Source organism: Microcaecilia unicolor, chromosome 2, assembly GCF_901765095.1.
Source record: "Microcaecilia unicolor chromosome 2, aMicUni1.1, whole genome shotgun sequence".
In the NCBI taxonomy this organism is placed as follows: Eukaryota; Metazoa; Chordata; class Amphibia; order Gymnophiona; family Siphonopidae; genus Microcaecilia; species Microcaecilia unicolor.
This window is the reverse complement of record NC_044032.1, coordinates 631,897,442-631,917,847: the sequence shown is the minus strand read 5'-3', so window position 1 is coordinate 631,917,847 and position 20,406 is coordinate 631,897,442. Positions and strand designations below refer to the sequence as shown.

The 20,406-nt window shown below is 49.1% G+C and overlaps 1 protein-coding gene across 7 annotated transcripts in view; it reads right to left on the bottom strand.

Annotated features, from left to right (window-relative positions):
• ELF2 (E74 like ETS transcription factor 2) overlaps positions 1-20,406 on the bottom strand; it is a 215,658-nt gene that overhangs the window by 23,520 nt on the left and 171,732 nt on the right. For all 7 annotated transcript variants that reach the window (XM_030191713.1, XM_030191714.1, XM_030191711.1 and 4 more), the window contains one exon: positions 7,195-7,387. In XM_030191713.1, the coding sequence (XP_030047573.1) occupies positions 7,195-7,387 (193 nt within the window). The remainder of the gene's footprint in view (positions 1-7,194; positions 7,388-20,406) is intronic.

Sequence of the window (20,406 nt, the reverse complement as noted above, 5' to 3'; positions counted from 1 at the left end):
CCGCCAGGACCCCCATTACTTTGGAAAAGGTCCGCGGAGCAGTAGCCAACCCGAAAGGGAGGGCTCTGAACTGGAAGTGTCGTCTCAGGACTGTAAAACGCAGAAAGCGTTGGAGAGGAGGCCAGATGGGAATATGCAGGTACGCTTCCTTGATGTCCAAGGAAGCCAAGAACTCTCCTGCCTTCACTGCCGCTATAACAGAGCGGAGAGTCTCCATGCGAAAGTGCCTCACTTTCCAGGCCCGATTGACCCCTTTGAGGTCGAGGATAGGCCGGACAGAACCTCCTTTCTTTGGAACCACAAAGTAAATGGAGTAACGTCCCTTGCCAATCTGATTTTTTGGCACCGGAACGACCGCACCCAGGCGGATCAGGTTGTCCAAGGTCTGCTGCACTGCCACAGCTTGACCGGAGACTTGCAGGGAGAGAGTACAAACCCGTCTCTTAAGGGTTGGCAGAACTCTAGCTTGTAGCCGTCTCTGATGACTTCCAGCACCCACGCGTCTGAAGTTATAGTGGTCCACTCGCCCAGAAACGAGGACAGCCGTCCTCCAATCTGCACTGGGGCGTGGACCAAGGCCCCGTCATTGGGTACGAGACCCTGGGGGAGGACCGGAGGGAGCACCTCCGGGACAGCGGTCTCTGCGAAAGGAATGCTGCTTGGGGGAGAAATTCCTCTTGAAGGAAGAGGGGGCAGAGGAACCCGACTTGCCCGGGCGGTACCGACGGGCTTCCAGCAACCGTCCTCTGGAGGTACCGGGACGAGTACTAGCCCGAGCCCTGACCTCTGGTAATTTCTTGCCCTTAGACGTGCCGAGATCGGTCACGATTTTGTCCAGCTCGACCCCAAAGAGCAGCTTGCCTTTAAAAGGCAATCTAGCCAGGCGGGATTTAGAGGCGTGGTCAGCAGACCAATGTTTCAGCCAAAGCCACCGCCGCGCAGAGACTGTCTGAGCCATGCCTTTAGCTGAGGCTCTCAAGACATCATACAGCAAGTCTGCCAAATAGGCTAAGCCCGATTCCAGGGCCGGCCAATCAGCCCTCAAGGAAAGATCCGAGGGGGAAGCCCGCTGCACCATAGTCAGGCACGCCCTGGCCACATAGGAGCCGCAAACTGAGGCCTGCAAACTTAAAGCAGCTGCCTCAAAGGACGACCTTAAGGCCGCCTCCAATCTTCTGTCTTGGGCGTCCTTTAGGGCCGTGCCACCTTCCACCGGCAACGCCATTTTCTTAGTCACCGCAGTGATTAAAGAATCCACGGTAGGCCACAGATAGGCCTCACGTTCACTCACAGCCAAAGGATAGAGGCGGGACATAGCCCTAGCCACTTTAAGGCTCGTTTCCGGGACATCCCATTGAGCCGCAATTAAGGTGTGCATGGCATCATGCACGTGGAAGGATCTAGGCGGGCGCTTCGTCCCCAGCATAATGGCAGAGCCAACAGGGGCTGAGGGAGAGACGTCCTCCGGAGAGGAAATCTTCAAAGTGTCCATGGCCTGTAAAAACAGGTTGGGCAAATCCTCTGGGCTAAAAAGCCGCGCTGCAGAGGGGTCATCCGCTCCATCTGAGCGGGGATCTATCTCCTCCAAGGAATCCGCAAAGGACCGTTGGGAGACCTCAGACACGCTGCCCTCATCTACATCGGAGGAGACAAAGTCCTCCAAGGCCTGGAAATCAACCCGAGGGCGTTTACCTCTGGGAACCTCAACCTCTTTATCAGAAGAGGGAGCAGGGGCAGCGTTTTGCATGAGGAAAGCCTGATGCAGCAGCAAAACAAACTCGGGGGAGAAACCCCCCAGACTGTGCACTTCCGCAGCCTGGGCAACAGCCCTAGACGCACTCTCAACCGGCGCTCGCAATAGCGGGGGAGAGACATGCTGCGCATCCAAAATGGCGTCCGGCGCGAAACTCCGCGAAGGAGCCGCGCGGGAAGAACGGCGCTTAACTTTAGCCGCTTGTGCCGTCGCCCAAATTAAGGGCGTTCATGGCATTAATGTCTCCAACCTCAAGGGCGGCCCACGAAGAAGCCGTCCGAGCCGCGTGGCCGGCCAAGATGGCGGAGGCGAGGAACGGGGGATGGGCGTTTATGGCGGGAAAAAACCGCCACGCCGGAGGAACGACCGGGACATTCATCGGTCACTAAACTGTCACCCATCAAGGGCGAATCAGGTTGTAAAACCCCCGCATCCCCTCTAGAAGCGCTCCAGCGATCCGGGGAGCGACCCTTTGCGCCCTCGCCCTCCGACGCCATATGCCACGAGGAGAAGAATCGGGGAACCCCCTGCCCGCTATAAAAAGGTAAAATTACCTGCTTGCCGCTCCGAGCTGTAACGAACTGGTGTCCCAGTGAGTAGCTGCAATGAACGTTTAAAGAAACGTCGAGTTAAACGCCTTTAAAGACGTTTAAAATTTTTTTTTTTTTTTTTTTTTAAACGGAGCCAGCGGGAGGGGGGAGAAAAGGAGGGACCTGGCACAACCAGGTTTGCACTTGCTCAAAAGAGCCCTCAACCCCAGGCCTCAACAAAACCTAAGGATTAGGCTTGGAGGCCTAGCCAGAGCTGCTGCTGTGTGTGACCACCACCTGCTGAGATAGAGAACATACTGGGGAGTTTCCGGCAGCACATGACCACATATAGGGAGGCAAAAGTTTGCTCTCTATCTCCACCTGCTGGTAGATGGACACAACCCACCAGTCTATGGATTGATCAGCTTGATGATATGGAATTTATATTTTGAACCTTTGGTCTCTGTAATGCATGCTTTTGGGCATCGTCCATTTTTATGCAGATGATGTACAGTTTTTTGTTCAATACACCACAGTGGCTGCTTTTTGAACATCAGTGCAGGAATGTTTGTTGGCAGTAAAAAATTGGTTGGTGTTAGGTGAGAACATCTGATCCAACAATGGATTTTTCTTCAGTTTCGTGTTTTTCTTGTGATTTATTAGTAGTTAGTTAAGGCGGTGCGGTCCTTGAAGGTTGTTTTGGATTTGGCCCTTATCCTGGGATCTGCAGGTGAATGAGGTGGTTCGTGCGGCATGGGTAAAGTCGAAGATGGACAGACAGGTTCATTTCTTACTGTGGCTGCAAGACTTTTGCGCTTTGCTTCAGGCAATCTGACACTGCTTTCTGCAAAGGAGTTTCATTTGTTGCAAACACAAAGCTCATATTTTTGAGGGGAGACTCTGCAGTTTTGGAAATCAGCTCCCAGAGGGTTTTAAAGTGCTTAGTGATTACACAGTATTTCGCTCCCTTGTCTGGTGAAGAATTTCCCTCACGGAAGGAAGGTGTTCAAACTCTGCTGCTCCTGCAACTTTTCCGCATGGCCCTGTTTTTCCAGATTGCAATTAGTGTGGTGCCAGAAGTCCTGTGCTATTCTCGCGAAACCTGTACAGGATTTCGAGGACCACATTAATCGCATGCTGTTACAGCAGCGTTGTACAGAAAAAAATGACAGCAGCAGCATTTGAACCAAGAAGAGCCCATCCAACAATGATCTTGTCAGCTGGGAGAAATGGCGTTCAGGAACAGAAAATAAGGAAAGAAGGTACTGGGAGAGCAAGGGGCTAAGAAAAAATGGGAGAGGAAGGACTGGATAAATGGTGCTTGTACGGAACAGGAGATAACCTGGAGGAGATGAGGGTGTGTGTTGGGGAAGGAGAGAGACCTGGGGACATCAGAGGGTAAGGGAGGGGAACTGAGAGGTAGCAGATGAAACGGTGCATGGGAAGACAAAAGCTGGAGATAACATGGGAAACTGTGTATGGGAAGATCTGAAAGAGAAACTACAATGTGAATGTGGGAGTGGGTATATACATCAATCCTGTACTCCTGGGGAAAATCTGCACAACTTTTTTTTAACATTTTACATCTTTGAAGTAAGAACTTTTCAGTTTAGGAGTTTACTATTCAGAGACAGTAGTTACACTATTATTTTGAGAAATATACTTTGCACAGAATTCCCCTAGGAGTAATTTATAGTCTTTGCATTAGTGTTAATAAACCTGTGTGGTCTTGTCACACACTATCTGACCTAGGAATTTTGCAGAACTCCATTTTTGCAGCGGTCTGAGTTGTTTTATCTATTAGTGTCAGGTTCATTGTACATAAGTATTGCCATACTGGGAAAGACCAAAGCTCCATCAAGCCCAGCATCCTGTTTCCAACAGTGGCCAATCCAGGTCACAAATACCTGGCAAGATCCCAAAAAGTACAAAACATTTTATACTGCTTATCCCAGAAATAGTGGATTTTCTCCAAGTCCATTTAATAATGGTCTATGGACTTTTCCTTTAGGAAGCTGTCCAAACCTTTTTTTAAACTCCGCTAAGCTAACCAACTTTACCACATTCTCTGGCAACGAATTCCAGAGTTTAATTACACATTGAGTGAAGAAACATTTTCTCTGATTTGTTTTAAATTTACTACATTGTAGCTTCATCGCATGCCCCCTAGTCCTAGTTTTTTTGGAAAGCGTAAACAGACGCTTCACATCTACCCGTTCAACTTCACTCATTATTTTATAGACCTCTATCATATCTCCTCTCAGCCGCCTTTTCTCCAAGCTGAACAGCCCTAGCCGCTTTAGCCTTTCCTCATAGGGAAGTCGTCCCCTCCCCTTTATCATTTTCGTCGCCCTTCTCTGTACCTTTTCTAATTCTATCTTTTTTGAGATGCGCCAACCAGAATGGAACACAATATTTGAGGTGCGGTGCAACATTGAGCGATACAAAGGCATTATAACATCCTCCTTTTTGTTTTCCATTCCTTTCCTAATAATACCTAACATTCTATTTGCTTTCTTAGCCACAGCAGCACACTGAGCGGAAGGTTTGACAGGTAGGAAACTGTAATCTGTCCCTCTGTAGATAAAAGCCCCCCCCCCCCCCCCCCACCTTTTCATTGTAGCTTAGCTAGAATGGCTCCAAGTACAATGGAGTAACGTATTTCTTGATACATGAACTGTTCATGAGAACCTTACAAACCCATCTATAACTAATTGCACAATTCATTGCAATTAAAACTTTTTACTCTTCCTGCAGCCCTAATTAGAATAAATGAAAATTCTAGAAGGATAACCAATTCTTTATGGGTCAGTAAAACATTACTGAAATGTGTCTGGATGGAAGTACCCAATTTCTCTGTTCCTAGTTCTAGTTGACAGTTGCAGTAGTTCTTGTTGATATCACTACAACCAAAGGCCAGCATAGATAGCTATGTACAAGGAAAGCATTTCAGTGTCCCTACACAATGAGCTTCCATTCAGAATCTAAGCACAAGAAGAAATTCCAAGTCATGGCAGTTAGATGTCCAGTCATGAGACCGGATCTTGATTTAGATGAATTGGCTTTTCTCAACTGGCACTCTGATGCTACAAACCAGAAGTGTGTTTTAACATATAGTTTATTTCTAACAGGGGTGATATGATACAGACATTCAAATATTTGAAAGGTATTAATCCGCAAACAAACCTTTTCTGGAGATGGGAGAGCAGTAGAACGAGAGGACATGATATGAGAGTGAAGGGGGGCAGACTCAAGAAAAATGTCAGGAAGTATTTTTTCACGGAGAGAGTGGTAGATACTTGGAATGCCCTCCCGCGGGAGGTGGTGGAGATGAAAACGATAGCGGAATTCAAGCATGCGTGGGATAAACATAAAGGAATCCTGTGCAGAAGGAATGGATCCTCAGAAGCTTAGCCGAGATTGGGAGGTGGGGCTGGTGTTTGGGTGGTGGGGCTAGCTCTGGGCAAGACCTCTACGGTCTGTGTCCTGAAAATGGGGCTAGTTCTGGGCAAGACTTCTATGGTCTGTGTCCTGAAAATGGCAGATACAAATCAAGGTAAGGTATACACAAAAAGTAGCACATATGAGTTTATCTTGTTGGGCAGACTGGATAGACCATGCAGGTCTTTTTCTGCTGTCATCTACTATGTTACTATGTTACTTAGGGAGTTGCATTTAAACTAGCCTGACCATCCCTCTTTCATTCAATGCTGAAGGGCCTGAGGCTCACTCTCAATACATGTATTAAAAAATGGAAATATTAGACCATAAGCCAGAAAACTTTTCTTCCCCTTACTTCCTTTTCTTTCATCTTGTGCACGGTCTTCTCCCCCCTACTCTCTCTCCCTACAGCGGCTCCTCCCAGCCACTGCAGGCCACCGCAGTAGCTCTTCTATCCAGTTGGGTGTATGGGGTGACCCACAGCAAGGGCAGCTCTTCTCAGCAGCAAAATATGCTGAATTTTAGGTGTCCAAGATTTTTCCACCTGACACATATTAAATCACATGTAAGTCCTGCTATCTGTTGAACTAATAATATTAAACTGATTTCTGCAGGAAATATATATATATTTTTTGTTACATTTGTACCCCGCGCTTTCCCACTCATGGCAGGCTCAATGCGGCTTACATGGGGCATTGGAGGGTTAAGTGACTTGCCCAGAGTAACAAGGAGCTGCCTCTGCCTGAAGTGGGAATTGAACTCAGTTCCTCAGTTCCCCAGGACCAAAGTCCACCACTCTAACCACTAGGCCACTCCTTCACTGTTGCTACTATTGGAGATTCTACATGGAATGTTGCTATTCCACTAGCAACATTCCATGTAGAAGTCGGCCCTTGCAGATCACCAATGTGGCCGCGCCGGCGTCTGCTTCTGTGAGTCTGACGTCCTGCACATATGTGCAGGACGTCAGACTCACAGAAACAGAAGCCTGCGCAGCCTTCTACATGGAATGTTGCTAGTGGAATAGCAACATTCCATGTAGAATCTCCAATAGTAGCAACATTCCATGTAGAATCTCCAATAGTATCTATTTTATTTTTGTTACATTTGTACCCTGCGCTTTCCCACTCATGGCAGGCTCAATGCAACTTACATGGGGCAATGGAGGGTTAAGTGACTTGCCCAGAGTCACAAGGAGCTGCCTGTGCCTGAAGTGGGAATCAAACTCAGTTCCTCAGTTCCCCAAGACCAAAGTCTACCACCCTAACCACTAGGCCACTCCTCCACTCTAAATTTTCTTAAATTTTCAGTCATATTCTCTTTTTATGTCCCCTGAACTAAAAACCCCTAACACTTTCTCAAGTGAACAAAAATATGTTAAAAAGGAAGGAGTAGGTTCTGTGCAGTGAACACATTCTGCAAATGAGTGGTGCTGAGCTGGCTGCCTAGTTCAAGAGTTTCCTTCTTTACCTCAGCGCCCTGCCCATGGTTTCATAGTTCATGTCAGGCTTATTCTTGTGTTTCCCCCACAGCTTGGAGACGGCCTTCGAGTCCACCAGTTTGAAGATGCCCTTCTCTCTCTGCGTCCACTTTATGTAGCGAGGACAGGTGTTTTTGTCTTGAAGCAGCTCTAAGAGAAACTCCCACAAGTACGTTGTGTTTCCTGAAAACAAATAAATGCCAACAGCAGAAGCATAAGTAAAGGAACAAGCCTGTAAAACTGATGTAAACAAGGAAGGCAATATCACGTACATGAGCTGCACCAGAATCACTAGCCACTGTTTGTTTACAAGGACAGAATAGGGCTTGCTTCTAGCAAAAGATCTGACTGAACAGCATCCGAATACAGTATCTCCCACAGGTACATGCACTATGGATAGCTCACTCAAGCCTATAGTAATGACTGGCTGAGAATAGCGAGAACAAAGCACACCCCAGACATATTCTGAAGTGTCTCTGTTTTAGTCACACACCACCACTTTCTTTGGTTACTAATTTCATCAGTTTGGTTAACTAATAGTGTCTCCTCTATAAAGCAGTGCTTAATTTATTTTTTTTTTTGTTACATTTGTAGCCCGCGCTTTCCCACTCATGGCAGGCTCAATGCGGCTTAGATGGAGCAATGGAGGGTTAAGTGACTTGCCCAGAGTCACAAGTAGCTGCCTGTGCCTGAAGTGGGAATCGAACTCAGTTCCTCAGTAGTTCCCCAGGACTAAAGTCCACCACCCTGACCACTAGGCCACTCCTCCACTGTTGCTACTATTGGAGATTCTACATGGAATGTTGCTACTATTGGAGATTCTACATGGAATGTTGCTATTCCACTAGCAACATTCCATGTAGAAGTCGGCCCTTGCAGATCACCAATGTGGCTGCGCAGGCTTCTACATGGAATGTTGCTAGTGGAATAGCAACATTCCATGTAGAATCTCCAATAGTAGCAACATTCCATGTAGAATCTCCAATAGTATCTATTTTGTTACATTTGTACCCTGCGCTTTCCCACTCATGGCAGGCTCAATGCGGCTTATATGGGGCAATGGAGGGTTAAGTGACTTGCCCAGAGTCACAAGGAGCTACCTGTGCCTGAAGTGGGAATCGAACTCAGTTCCTCAGGACCAAAGTCCACCACCCTAACCACTAGGCCACTCCTCCACTTTCCAATTTCTAGGGGAGCAGCCATGAAAGTTGTTTCGCCACTACTTTTAAGACTCCAAAGCAGCAGAGGTGCTCTGCAGAAGTCCCTTCCCTCCGGGCAGCCTGCAAGGAAGAGGAGGGGAGGGCATTAGCCTAGCCTGAAGAGCAAAGAATAGTCACTCTACTCTTTAATCCAGCCCTTCTCTCCCCTATCTGCTCCCCTCCCCAGTTCCACTATTATTTTTTTTTTTGTATAAAGCCCTGTTATAAAACCCTAGGCAGTCAATGAGGTGTTTCAGGATTTCCAAGGTGTTTCTGTGATTTCCCAAGTCTTATCTGCTCAGTCTATCACATGATGCTCTTCACCCCCTTATGTGCCAGAGGAGTAACAGTGCATTTTGCCTGCACTGAGGTCCTGTGCCCCTCCCCCCACACACACCTTTAACAGGCCGCTGCCTCCTGCCTGTCAACCCATGTCTTTAGCTGGGTCAGCTAGAGAACAATGTGAATGATCAAGATAAACAGATTAGACTTGGAAGCTTCTGGGCAGGTATAAGTGTGAAGCCTCAGCCTCTCATTTTTAGAGAAAAAAATGTTATACAAACATTTTAAACGAACTCTCCCTTCAATAAGACTTGCAATTGAAAATAATGAATTTCACTGAGGCTGACACATTTTAAGTTAAGCTAATTAACCAGAGATCAGTGTTCAACAGTCTGCATAACTTTAAAACAGATAATATACAAAAGCCACCACTGAACAAATAACTACACAAGGAAGTCTTGCATGTATAAAGCCATTCCTGTTCTGTGTGTAAACTTAACTTCTATGGATGCAGAGTGCCCTAAATGCTGCTCCAACTGAAAAGCTTAACTTTTGATTACATAACTTTTGGCCATATAGTAATTTGAGTTGGCAAGAACAGTACTTTTGGGCAGGTTGAGGTAGAGGGAGAAGTTGAGAGAAGAGAAAGACAGAGAATCTCAGGTTTCAACAGAAGGAAACATATGGTGCCCATAAAGTTGGTAGGGCTTGGCAAAGAAATAAAAGTCTGCCACACTTACACTGATGTGAAAATATTTACCCCCTCCTGATTTCCCTATTACTGAACATGTTTCACACTGTTCTTTAAACAAAAACGTACACTAGAGAACGGGAACCTGAGTAAACACACAACACAAATTACTACATCATTTATTTAAGGAACACGGTTATCCAACACCCATATCACCCATGTGAAAAAGTAACTGTCCTCTTCGTTAAGTACAGTGCACTCATGTTTAAAGTGTCACTATCAGATACACTTACGCCTCTGTTTACTAAGCCATACTAGCAGCTGTTGCACAGCAATGCCAACACAGCCCATTCAACATGAATGGGCAGTGTCGGCATTAGCGCACGGCTTAGTAAACAGGGGGGTTAGCTTGGCTGCTTGACGATTCACTTGCTTCTTGTTTGGGTCTTATTGTAAAACAGAGCTTCCCAAAACTGTGGGTCGGGACACTAACTAGGGTCACAAACTGGATGGGCTCTCCACAGGTGCATTGTTATTCTGCACCTCTTTTGGGGAGGGGGGGGTCACATTATTTTAATTTGGCCATGATCGTAGGGTCATGGCCACAAAAGGATTGACAAGCACTGTTCTGAAGATCCTTTTTTTTCTCCCAAATATATGCCATCTTATATATAGTTTATATTTTCCAACTCATAAAGCTGTACCATTTCATCAATGACTACTTCCCCCTACATAACAGGAAGTTCCACTCAGAACTAAAGGAGCTTACTATTTATGGATTCAAGGGGAAACCCCCAGAATCCTCATACTCCCTTCCAAAACATCCTATCTATGCCAAATTGAAGAGTTATTGGGGGCACACTTACTGCACCTAAACATTGAACTACTATAAAAAATGTGCGTAAAATTCAAAATAAAAAAAAAATAAACAGAAATCTGATAAGCCTCCCTTTCTTTGAAAAAGTAAACAAAAAAAAAAAAAGAATTTCCCTCCCAAGTCCACTTGCCACTTTTTCCACTAGGGGGCTGGGAGGGGAGCCTGAAAGTTCCTCTTGTCTTCTCTTTCTTCAGCTCAGTCAGAACTAGTGCTGGGATCCTGGTACAATCAAGCCTTCATTCACAACTACTAAGAGACTGTCCCCCTATTACAAAAGAAAGGGGAAAGGAGTTGGGTTTAGCTCATGCCTTCAAAGTAACACTAGGTATTTCTCTGCTCCTAGATGAATTAAAATCTAAGGGCCCTGTTTACAGCGTTTTTAGCACACACTGTGTAGATACACATGACATTCCTATGAGCGCCTACACAGTGTGCGCTACAAATGCAAGCGTGCCTTTGTAAACAGGGCCCTAAGTTTGCACCTGAGGCAATAGAAAGTCAGCGACTTGCCTAAGAGATCACAAGGAGTCACAGTGGGATCTGAACCCTGGCTTCCCTGGTTCTCAGCCTGCTGCTCTATTAAGTTACTCCTACACTCCACTTGTCCTAATCTGCTCATCACAGCAATAAGGCCATAAACCAGACCCCAGGTCTCCTTCTGGCCCTGTACATGGACTCTTCTTCTGGCCATTAAGAGCCATCTTTAGCAATGACTGTGACTGAAATCCTTTCAGCCCAACACCCCCCCCCCCCCTTTAACCCACTCAAGGGCTGTAACTGCTACCTCTGTAGAATCCCAGGCCAAATGAAGTACAAATACTCAATCTGAGAACCAAACCAGCATTCGTCACTGAGCAATCGGGCCAGCATCAGAGTCCTTTGTAACTTGCTTCTCCTTTAGGCACATTGGCATAATACTTTAGGAATAAGAAGCATCAAGGTGATGCCTGCCTGGGGTTCTAATAAGATCTTAGCAATACACTTATAAAAAGAAAAAATATCAAGTGGGAGATGCACCAAAATCTTTACATGCCAGTTATTCTAGAACTAATTTCTGGGACTTGCAGGGTTTGCACAGGTGTGAATCTGCAAAATAAAATATTTTTATTTTTGTTACATTTGTACCCCGCGCTTTCACACTCATGGCAGGCTCAATGCGGCTTACATATTGTATACAGGTACTTATTTGTACCTGGGGCAATGGAGGGTTAAGTGACTTGCCCAGAGTCACAAGGAGCTGCCTGAAGTGGGAATTGAGCTCAGTTCCTCAGTACCAAAGTCCACCACCCTAACCACTAGGCTACTCCTCCACTGTTGCTACTATTTGAGATTCTACATGGAATGTTGCTATTCCAACATTCCATGTAGAATCTCCAATAGTAGCAACATTCCATGTAGAATCTCCAATAGTATCTATTTTATTTTTGTTACATTTGTACCCCGCGCTTTCCCACTCATGGCAGGCTCAATGCGGCTTACATGGGGCAATGGAGGGTTAAGTGACTTGCCCAGAGTCACAAGGAGCTGCCTGTGCCTGAAGTGGGAATCCAACTCAGTTCCTCAGTTCCCCAGGACCAAAGTCCACCACCCTAACCACTAGGCCACTCCTCCACTGTTGCTACTATTTGAGATTCTACATGGAATGTTGCTATTCCACTAGCAACATTCCATGTAGAAGTCGGCCCTTGCAGATCACCAATGTGGCCGCGCAGGCTTCTGCTTCTGTGAGTCTGACGTCCTGCAGAAACAGAAGCCTGCGCAGCCTTCTACATGGAATGTTGCTGCTAGTGGAATAGCAACATTCCATGTAGAATCTCCAATAGTAGCAACATTCCATGTAGAATCTCCAATAGTATCTATTTTATTTTTGTTACATTTGTACCCCGCGCTTTCCCACTCATGGCAGGCTCAGTGCGGCTTACATGGGGCAATGGAGGGTTAAGTGACTTGCCCAGAGTCACAAGGAGCTGCCTGTGCCTGAAGTGGGAATCGAACTCAGTTCCTCAGTTCCCCAGGACCAAAGTCCACCACCCTAACCACTAGGCCACTCCTCCACTCCAAAATATCCCTATTAGAGTCCTCATGTACCTCCAAACATGTCCTTAAAATTTGATGTGGACAGGACACCTAACTTATACGAAAAGAATTGTAAGGGAGGCAGGTGGGATGGATACGTTTCTTAACTGTGGTCTGGAAAGCAGCTGAGGGGGGCTTATAGGGATGGGGAGGCAGTGATAGGTAAGCTGAGTGAGTAGCAAGGTCAGAATTTCGGTGTTTTGTCTTAAGTACTGAGGGTCCAGTTAGGTTCCCACCTGAAGGCAACTCATGAGGAGGGAGTACAGGCTAGTTCTATGTCCCCTAAAGCTGGCAGAGTGGAGAAAGCACGAGCTGGTGCAAGAATGGATGAGAGGGGATTTGGGGGTGGGGGTAATGGGGCAGGGAAGAGGGGTTGTTCCAATTGGTTGTTTGAGTGTTAAAGCTGGAAACGTTTTGGCAGGCATACATCAAGAGAGATTGGGATATTTCCTATTTTGCTGTTCAGGATAAGGCCTCATGGGAGAATGCTGAACCCAGGGCTTGTTGTAAGGCCCTCATTATATGGCTTGGGGTGGTATGTTTTGGTAGAGACAGGGTGATGGGATTTCAGTTGTGAATATCCTATCTGAATTTGAGGGGAACAGTGAATCCAAATCAAGCCAAGGAGGATATCACAGTATTTTAAATGTTTCAAGTGGTAACTACTGCAGGCGACCTACTGTTGGGTCTTGAACACAATAAGCTGTGAAAGGACTGAATGGGACAAATGTCTGCAGCGTCATACAAGCCTAAGAGCACACGCATGTATCTGTGTGTGATGATTCATACATTCCCTGCCTTTACGAGGACGGACTTGGATGGACGTTTTCTTATACTGCACTGTAGCATGGGGGATATGGAGTTCATTTTAGTGAATGTGTGTGGAATATGGACCAAATGACAATCAAGATATTTATAGTCTTCAACAGCAAATTGCAGGGGGTACTTAAATTTGCTGCTGATCATAGGGGAAGAATGGATGTATGGTGGTTGGGAGGCGGGGATAGTGCTGGGCAGACTTATACGGTCTGTGCCAGAGCCGGTGGTGGGAGGCAGGGATAGTGCTGGGCAGACTTATACGGCTGTGCCCTGAAGAGGACAGGTACAAATCAAGGTAGGGTATACACAAAAAGTAGCACATATGAGTTTGTCTTGTTGGGCAGACTGGACGGACCATGCAGGTCTTTTTCTGCCGTCATCTACTATGTTACTATATGTAGGAATAATGTATTGACAAGTTGGGTGTGGTAGGCAAAGGGTGGGGGAATTTCAAGTATTAAAGTCATTTGGGGGAAGAAGATACCAAGAGTGTGTTACACCCAGGTTGCAGTGACAATATCTTTTTCCCCATGGCATATTCAGAGAGCAGGCTTGATTTCTTTTTGTGCCCCCCCCCCCCCACCCCCACCCTAGGCTCTTCCCCAGCTGAATGTGAGATTTTGTTTGGTCAGTTGTCCAAAATGTTTTTGGTCGATCCTACACAATGGGTAGGTGATCTTTCACAACAGAATAAAACACGGTGGTTCAATACTTTGCTGCTAGGGAAAGGAGACAAGTGTATGAATTTCATAGCCCTCGACACTATGATCCAGTTATGCAGTGGAAAACTTCTTCAGAGGTACTCTGTAGAAGAGGACAGAGGTCACATCCAAACTGGGACATGTTACCTCTACCTCTTCAGTTACCTACTTAGGAATAAAGATACTCGCTATGCTAAGAGATGTTTTGGGCTAATTATATGTCAATTCTCCATAGGATCCACACAAATCTGCAGCAGTGGGTGGATTTGCCAATTTGGTGGGTAGAAATCTTAAGATGAACATTTTCCTACAGTTACTGTACCTTTTCCATGTTCAGTCCTTTGGTCAAACTCAGTTTTCTTAATGGCAAATTTATGAGTTTCATCTGGCATCATAGGTCACCTAGGATTGGCATAGATATTCTTAGCAGGCCTAGAGAGGAAGGTGGGATGGGTTTGCCCAACCTGGAGATGTATTACTGAACCTCTAGGTTTGTAGGGGTGAGGAACTGAATTGGGTCCAAATGGAGAGCACATGCAGATTGAGGGTTTCTCTCTTCCACTGTTACTTACAATGCCCGTTGATGTACCTGTGGTTACGTATACTCAATTTTGAGACAAAGCTTATTTTTGTGCACACAACAGGGGGGGGGGCAGCAGGCGTGTAAGTTTTTGCACACTGAACATGTGGTGATCTCACCGACTGCTCTGCTAAAAATCCAGACTATTTCTTGTACTTCTCCCTATTATGATCCAATGAGAGCACTGTGAATTACAGTTTTTGTGGCAGCTTGGAAAGGTGGATTATTTGATACCTTTAAGGAGGAGCTCAGTGCGGCTCAGGAGGCTCAACACACCGTTAAACGCAGGATGTATTGGTAAAACCGGGGAGGAGAGGATGGCAGAATAGGACCTCGACCTCTCTCAAGGTCTCAGTCTATAGCCCCAGGAGAGGTGGAAGGCAGGTATAGCGAATGCTACATACCTGTAGAAGGTATTCTCCGAGGACAGCAGGCTGATTGTTCTCACTGATGGGTTGACGTCCTCGGCAGCCCCCTCCATCGGAAAGTTTACTAGCAAAGGCCTTTGCTAGTCCTCGCGCGCCCATGCGCACCGCGCATGCGCGGCCGTCTTCCCGCCCGAAACCGGCTCGAGCCGGCCAGTCCAGTATGTAGCAAGACAATACACTTCAAGGGAAGACTCAACTCCAAAGGGGAGGCGGGCGGGTTTGTGAGAACAATCAGCCTGCTGTCCTCGGAGAATACCTTCTACAGGTATGTAGCATTCGCTTTCTCCGAGGACAAGCAGGCTGCTTGTTCTCACTGATGGGGTATCCCTAGCCCCCAGGCTCACTCAAAACAACAACCATGGTCAATTGGGCCTCGCAACGGCGAGGACATTAAAGAGATTGACCTAAAAAATTTACCAACTAACTGAGAGTGCAGCCTGGAACAGAACAAACAGGGCCCTCGGGGGGTGGAGTTGGATCCTAAAGCCCAAACAGGTTCTGAAGAACTGACTGCCCGAACCGACTGTCGCGTCGGGTGTCGTGCTGCAGGCAGTAATGAGATGTGAATGTGTGGACAGATGACCACGTCGCAGCTTTGCAAATTTCTTCAATGGAGGCTGACTTCAAGTGGGCTACCGACGCAGCCATGGCTCTAACATTATGAGCCGTGACATGACCCTCAAGAGCCAGCCCCGCCTGGGCGTAAGTGAAGGAAATGCAATCTGCTAGCCAATTGGATATGGTGCGTTTCCCTACAGCCACTCCCCTCCTATTGGGGTCAAAAGAAACAAACAATTGGGCGGACTGTCTGGTGGGCTGTGTCCGCTCCAGGTAGAAGGCCAATGCTCTCTTGCAGTCCAATGTGTGCAGCTGACGTTCAGCAGGGCAGGAATGAGGACGGGGAAAAAATGTTGGCAAGACAATTGACTGGTTCAGATGGAACTCCGACACAACCTTTGGCAGGAACTTAGGGTGAGTGCGGAGGACTACTCTGTTATCATGAAATTTGGTGTATGGGGCCTGGGCTACCAGGGCCTGAAGCTCACTGACTCTACGAGCTGAAGTAACTGCCACCAAGAAAATGACCTTCCAGGTCAAGTACTTCAGATGGCAGGAATTCAGTGGCTCAAAAGGAGGTTTCATCAGCTGGGTGAGAACGACATTGAGATCCCATGACACTGTAGGAGGCTTGACAGGGGGCTTTGACAAAAGCAAACCTCTCATGAAGCGAACAACTAAAGGCTGTCCTGAGATCGGCTTACCTTCCACACGGTAATGGTATGCACTGATTGCACTAAGGTGAACCCTTACAGAGTTGGTCTTGAGACCAGACTCAGACAAGTGCAGAAGGTATTCAAGCAGGGTCTGTGTAGGACAAGAGCGAGGATCTAGGGCCTTGCTGTCACACCAGACGGCAAACCTCCTCCAATGGAAGAAGTAACTTCTCTTAGTGGAGTCTTTCCTGGAAGCAAGCAAGATGCGGGAGACACCCTCTGACAGACCCAAAGAGGCAAAGTCTACGCCCTCAACATCCAGGCCGTGAGAGCCAGAGACTGGAGGTTGGGATGCAGAAGCGCCCCCTCGTCCTGTGTGATGAGGGTCGGAAAACACTCCAATCTCCACGGTTCTTCGGAGGATAACTCCAGAAGAAGGGGGAACCAGATCTGACGCGGCCAAAAAGGAGCAATCAGAATCATGGTGCCTCGGTCTTGCTTGAGTTTCAACAAAGTCCTCCCCACCAGAGGGATGGGAGGATAAGCATACAGCAGGCCCTCCCCCCAATCCAGGAGGAAGGCATCCGATGCTAGTCTGCCGGGGGCCTGAAGCCTGGAACAGAACTGAGGGACTTTGTGGTTCACTCGAGATGCGAAGAGATCCACCAAGGGGGTGCCCCACGCTTGGAAGATCTGGCGCACCACTCTGGAGTTGAGCGACCATTCGTGAGGTTGCATAATCCGGCTCAGTCTGTCAGCCAGACTGTTGTTTACGCCTGCCAGATATGTGGCTTGGAGCACCATGCCGAGACGGCGGGCCCAGAGCCACATGCTGACGGCTTCCTGACACAGGGGGCGAGATCCGGTGCCCCCCTGCTTGTTGACATAGTACATGGCAACCTGGTTGTCTGTCTGAATTTGGATAATTTGGTGGGACAGCCGATCTCTGAAAGCCTTCAGAGCGTTCCAGATCGCTCGCAACTCCAGAAGATTGATCTGTAGATCGCGTTCTTGGAGGGACCAACTTCCTTGGGTGTGAAGCCCATCGACATGAGCTCCCCATCCCAGGAGAGACGCATCCGTGGTCAGCACTTTTTGTGGCTGAGGAATTTGGAAGGGACGTCCCAGAGTCAAATTGGAGCAAATCGTCCACCAATACAGGGATTTGAGAAAACTCGTGGACAGGTGGATCACGTCCTCTAGACCCCCAGCGGCCTGATACCACTGGGAGGCTAGGGTCCATTGAGCAGATCTCATGTGGAGGCGGGCCATGGGAGTCACATGAACTGTGGAGGCCATGTGGCCCAGCAATCTCAACATCTGCCGAGCTGTGATCTGCTGGGACGCACGCACCCGCGAGACGAGGGACAACAAGTTGTTGGCTCTCGCCTCTGGAAGATAGGCGCGAGCTGTCCGAGAATCCAGCAGGGCTCCTATGAATTCGAGTTTCTGCACTGGGAGAAGATGGGACTTAGGGTAATTTATCACAAACCCCAGTAGCTCCAGGAGGCGAATAGTCATCTGCATGGACTGCAGGGCTCCTGCCTCGGATGTGTTCTTCACCAGCCAATCGTCGAGATATGGGAACACGTGCACCCCCAGCCTGCGAAGTGCCGCTGCTACCACAGCTAGGCACTTTGTGAACACCCTGGGCGCAGAGGCGAGCCCAAAGGGTAGCACACAGTACTGGAAGTGGCGTGTGCCCAACTGAAATCGCAGATACTGTCTGTGAGCTGGCAGTATCGGGATGTGTGTGTAGGCATCCTTCAAGTCCAGAGAGCATAGCCAATCGTTTTGCTGAATCATGGGGAGAAGGGTGCCCAGGGAAAGCATCCTGAACTTTTCTTTTACGAGATATTTGTTCAGGGCCCTTAGGTCTAGGATGGGACGCATCCCCCCTGTTTTCTTTTCCACAAGGAAGTACCTGGAATAGAATCCCAGCCCTTCTTGCCCGGATGGCACGGGCTCGACCGCATTGGTGCTGAGAAGGGCGGAGAGTTCCTCTGCAAGTACCTGCTTGTGCTGGAAGCTGTAAGACTGAGCTCCCGGTGGACAATTTGGAGGTTTTGAGGCCAAATTGAGGGTGTATCCCTGCCGGACTATTTGGAGAACCCACTGATCGGAGGTTATGAGAGGCCACCTTTGGTGAAAAGCTTTCAACCTCCCCCCGACCGGCAGGTCGCCCGGCACTGACACTTGGATGTCGGCTATGCTCTGCTGGAGCCAGTCAAAAGCTCGCCCCTTGCTTTTGCTGGGGAGCCGCGGGGCCTTGCTGAGGCGCACGCTGCTGACGAGAGCGAGCGCGCTGGGGCTTAGCCTGGGCCGCAGGCTGTCGGGAAGGAGGATTGTACCTACGCTTACCAGAAGCATAGGGACCAGTCTTCCTTCCCCCGAAAAATTGTCTACCTGTAGAGGTAGAGGCTGAAGGCTGCCGGCGGGAGAACTTGTCGAATGCGGTGTCCCGCTGGTGGAGAGACTCTACCACCTGCTCGACTTTTTCTCCAAAAATGTTGTCCGCACGGCAAGGCGAGTCCGCAATCCGCTGCTGGAGTCTATTCTCCAGGTCGGCGGCACGCAGCCATGAGAGCCTGCGCATCACCACACCTTGAGCAGCGGCCCTGGACGCAACATCAAAAGTGTCATAAACTCCTCTGGCCAGGAATTTTCTGCACGCCTTCAGCTGCCTGACCACCTCCTGAAAAGGCTTGGCTTGCTCAGGGGGAAGAGCATCAACCAAGCCCGCCAACTGCCGCACATTGTTCCTCATGTGTATGCTCGTGTAGAGCTGGTAAGACTGGATCTTGGCCACGAGCATAGAAGAATGGTAGGCCTTCCTCCCAAAGGAGTCTAAGGTTCTAGGGTCTTTGCCCGGGGGCGCCGAAGCATGCTCCCTAGAACTCTTAGCCTTCTTTAGGGCCAGATCCACAACTCCAGAGTCATGAGGCAACTGAGTGCGCATCAGCTCTGGGTCCCCATGGATCCGGTACTGGGACTCAATCTTCTTGGGAATGTGGGGATTACTTAGTGGCTTGGTCCAGTTCGCAAGCAATGTCTTTTTCAGGACATGGTGCAAGGGAACAGTGGACGCTTCCTTAGGTGGAGAAGGATAGTCCAGGAGCTCAAACATTTCAGCCCTGGGCTCGTCCTCCACAACCACCGGGAAGGGGATGGCCGTAGACATCTCCCGGACAAAGGAAGCAAAAGACAGACTCTCGGGAGGAGAAAGCTGTCTCTCAGGAGAGGGAGTGGGATCAGAAGGAAGACCCTCAGACTCCTCGTCAGAGAAATATCTGGGGTCCTCCTCTTCCTCCCACGAGGCCTCACCCTCGGTGTCAGACACAAGTTCACGAACCTGTGTCTGCAACCTCACCCTGCTCGACTCGGTGGAACCCCATCCACGGTGGGGGCGTCGAGAGGTAGACTCCCTCGCCCGCATCGGCGAAGCTCCCTCCGCCGACGTAGTCGGGGAGCCTTCCTGGGAGGTGGCCGCTGTCGGCACCGCACGCGGTACCGACGTCGGGGACCTCAACCTGGGCGATGGGCCAGCCGGCGCCACGCTCGACGGTACCGGAGGCGCAAGCACCGCCGGTACCGGAGGGGTAGGGCGCAACAGCTCTCCCAGAATCTCTGGGAGAACGGCCCGGAGGCTCTCGTTTAGAGCGGCTGCAGAGAAAGGCTGAGAGGTCGATGCAGGCGTCGACGTCAGAACCTGTTCCGGGCGAGGAGGCTGTTCCGGGCTGTCCAGAGTGGAGCGCATCGACACCTCCTGAACAGAAGGTGAGCGGTCCTCTCGGTGCCGATGCCTGCTGGGTGCCGAATCCCTCGGCGACCCAGAGCTCTCGGTGCCGACATGGGGAGGAGACCGGTGTCGATGCTTCTTCGACTTCTTCCGAAGCATGTCACCGGAGCTCCCCGGCACCGACGAGGAGGACGTAGAATCCATCCGTCGCTTCCTCGGGGCCGAGACCAAAGAGGGTCGATCCCGGGGGGGCTGTACCGCAGGAGCCCTCAGGGTAGGAGGAGACCCACCCGAAGGCTCACCGCCACCAGCAGGGGAATGGACAGCCCTCACCTGCACTCCTGACGATGCACCTCCGTCCGACGACATCAGCAGACGAAGTCTCGGTACCACCGACGTCGATACAGTCGCCCGATGCCTCGGCGCCGATGCAGAGGTCCGATGCCTCGATGCAGTCGATGGAGCGGCAGCCAAGGAAGATGGTCCGGACGCTGACGACGTCGATGCACTCGATGCCTCCGGTGCCGATGCCGACGAAGAGCCCGAGAACAAAACATTCCACTGGGCTAATCTCGCTACCTGAGTCCGCCTTTGTA